A 2,963-nucleotide genomic window follows, 5' to 3' on the forward strand; every position below is an offset into this window, starting at 1 on the left:
CTCATTAACAACAGGAAAATAAAAATGGTATCACAGGGTTGTATATTGAGGGGCAATGGGTGGTTAAGCCGAAATTGATAAAGAAAGAAGTCCTCCATTTTTTTAGAACCATTTTACGGAGAAAGTTCGGTACAGACCAAGGTTGACGTGCCCAGGAGTGAAAACAATTTCGGATGTGAAGGCAAACTTATTATCGGAGCAATTTTCGACAAAGGAGATTAAAGAGGCAGTTTTCGAATGTGGGGTGGATAAGGCCCCTGGCCCGGATGGTTTTAATTTTAGATTCTTGAAACATTTTTGGAGATTCTTCGAGGAGGATTTCAAAGACGTGTTGTCTTATTTTTTCGAGTCGGGTTCTATCGACAGGGGATGAGCACGTCTTTTATAACTCTCATTCCGAAATGCAAAGACCCGATCGGGTTAAGAGACTACCGATCGATTAACCTCATTGGGATTATTAGTAAAGTGATTTTGAAAATCTTGGCTAATCGTATGAAGAATGTTATAGGAAGTATCATTTAGGTGTCTCAATCGGCTTTTGTTAAGGACAGGTATATCCTCGATAGCCCTATGATTCTTAGCGAGATATGGTCTTGGCTGAAAAAAGCGGGTAAACAAGCTTTCATTTTTAAAATAGACTTTGAAAAAGCGTATGACAATCTTAATTGGGACTTTTTGCTCGATATGTTGAATCAAATGGGGTTCCCTAGTATTTGGTGTAAGTGGGTCAAAGGGGTGCTTGTGTCCGCGAGATCCTCGGTTTTGGTTAATGGTTCTCCGACATTCGAATTCCAATGTCAGAAAGGTCTTCGCCAAGGCGATCCTCTTAACCCCTTCCTCTTTCTTGTTGTGATTGAAGCCTTATCATGTTTAGTTTCTAAAGCTTGTTCAGTGGGTAGATTTAAAGGTGTGAAACTCCCTAACGAGGGCCCGGTGGTCTCGAATCTTTTTTATGCTGATGATGCGCTAATTATGGGGGAGTGGGAGAAGGAAAATATTTTAACGGTGGCTAGAATTTTGCGGGTGTTTTACGCTTGTTCAGGGTTGAAAATTAATATCAATAAATCAAACATTTTTGGGGTAGGAGTTGAAGACGATGTTATCGAATATATGGCTTCGGTTGTTGGTTGCAAAAGAGGGGCTTTTCCTTTTAAGTACTTGGGTACACCCTTAGGGGCTAACATGAACCGGATTTGTAACCGGGATCCTATTTTTTGCATATTCAAAAAATAGCTCTCGTCTTGGAAGGCTAGTACTCTCTCTATCGGTGGTCGTGTGGTTCTTATAAAAGCGGTCCTTGAGAGTCTTCCCATTTATTACCTATCTATTTTTAAGGCGCCGGTTAAAGTGATTGATACATTGGAATCCATTATGAGGAATTTTTTATGGGAGGTTCGGAAGATGTTAGAAAATTACATTGGGTGGCTTGGGATAGAATCACTTTGCCTAAAAAGCTCGGTGGTTTAGGCTTAAGTAAGCTTAAAACGGTGAATGATGTGCTACTTTGTAAATGGGTGTGGAGATATAGGGTGGAAGAAGAGAGCCTTTGGAGAAGGGTCGTTTTGGCTTGCCACGATAAGTCTAGGAAATGGTCGTATTTCCAATCCGGTGATATCGGGAGTTTTGAAGAACATTGTTAAGACGGAGTCAAAAGTTGTTCTAAAGGGCAAAAGGTTAAATTGCTTCGTTAAAGGTATTTTGGGGGACGGGAGGAGCATACGTTTTTGGATCAACCATCGGGTGGGAGATGCTCCGTTAATGTCTTTATAGCCTAGGTTGTTTGCTTTGGAAAAGAACAAACGATGCTGGGTTAGCAACCGTCTTTCAGCTTTGGGTGTAGCTTCGGCTGTGTTCTGGGACTGGTTAAGACCCCCAGTTAACCCGGAGGAAATGGTGGAGCTGAACAGCTCTGCGGCGTTGCTGGAGGGAGTGTACAGAACAATGGAGAATGACAAATGGAGGTGGTCGTCGAACGTGTCTGGACAGTACTCGACTCACTCGTTCAAACAACTTCTGATTTAACCTTCGACTACTGGATGTATCTATTCGGCCAAGGGATGTAAGTGGGTTCCTTCAAAATGTAATATCTTTATCTGGAGGGTGGTGTTAGATCGCATTCCGACTAAGAATGATTTGGTGAGAAGAAACATATCGGTGGATACGGATCTTTGTGCATTGTGCAATGATGAACCCGAATCCGTGGATCACCTTTTCACGGCTTGCCAGATTGCTCATAGGGTTTGGAGTCAGTTCTGCGATTGGGTTAGATTACTGCCTATTTTTGCTTTTTCTCTTGCGGATATTCTTGATTTGTATAAGAATGTTAACGAGGATAAGAAATCTAAGGAGATAGTCCGAGGTCTAGTGACGGTGACTTGTTGGTGCCTATGGAAAGCTAGGAATGCAAGGATTTTTTTCTGATGGTAAAGGTAATAGCGACGAGATAATTGGGGAGGTGAAGTCTCTTAGTTTTTTATGGTTAAAGAGTAGGTCCAAACATTGTAACTTGGTTTGGAAAGATTGGTATAGTTACCCTCTGTATATGTTGTAATCGGTTGTGGTGCGGTCCTGTGCTTCTTGTCAGGCCGACCGTTTCTTAATAAAGTTTACCTTTCAAAAAAAAAAAAAAAAATAAAAAAAATAACCTAACATTTAAACTTGGCCCTTTTTATACACACACACCTCTAATCTTATTTTCACATTCTCTAGTATATACGTGTTGTATAAGGTTATACGACCCGTATAAAATGATTTTGCACATAAATAAATGCACTGAAATCTTTTTTTTTTGTTTTACATGTATACGGGCCATAAACATTATATGGCCCGTATACATGTGTATACGAGCAATACAATGTTATGCGGCCAAATGTGTTTATTTTTTGAGGTTTGATCAGTTTTTTGGGTTTTAAGATCTGTATACGCCCCGTATAAAGCTAGATGACCCGTATGTAAATTATTTA

General features: G+C 40.4%; 1 protein-coding gene across 1 annotated transcript; it reads left to right on the plus strand.

Moving 5' to 3' along the window:
• The first annotated feature begins 570 nt into the window (after positions 1-570).
• LOC110882343 lies at positions 571-2,421 on the plus strand. The gene is made up of 4 exons (XM_022130387.1): positions 571-1,162; positions 1,529-1,673; positions 1,776-1,985; positions 2,100-2,421. Exons 1-4 carry the CDS (start codon positions 571-573, stop codon positions 2,419-2,421), a joined length of 1,269 nt encoding a protein of 422 aa, XP_021986079.1.
• Positions 2,422-2,963: the final 542 nt, after the last annotated feature.

This window comes from Helianthus annuus, chromosome 10 (genome assembly GCF_002127325.2).
Source record: "Helianthus annuus cultivar XRQ/B chromosome 10, HanXRQr2.0-SUNRISE, whole genome shotgun sequence".
Taxonomy (NCBI): domain Eukaryota; kingdom Viridiplantae; phylum Streptophyta; class Magnoliopsida; order Asterales; family Asteraceae; genus Helianthus; species Helianthus annuus.

Bases quoted from the DNA above. Each gene is read 5' to 3' on its own strand.
- LOC110882343 (XM_022130387.1), top strand. From the start codon at position 571: ATGATTCTTAGCGAGATATGGTCTTGGCTGAAAAAAGCGGGTAAACAA. The intron at 1,163-1,528 runs GTACACCCTTAG...GTGGAGATATAG, and splicing joins TTTTCCTTTTAAGTACTTGG to GGTGGAAGAAGAGAGCCTTT. The intron at 1,986-2,099 runs GTACTCGACTCA...CTTTATCTGGAG, and splicing joins TCGTCGAACGTGTCTGGACA to GGTGGTGTTAGATCGCATTC.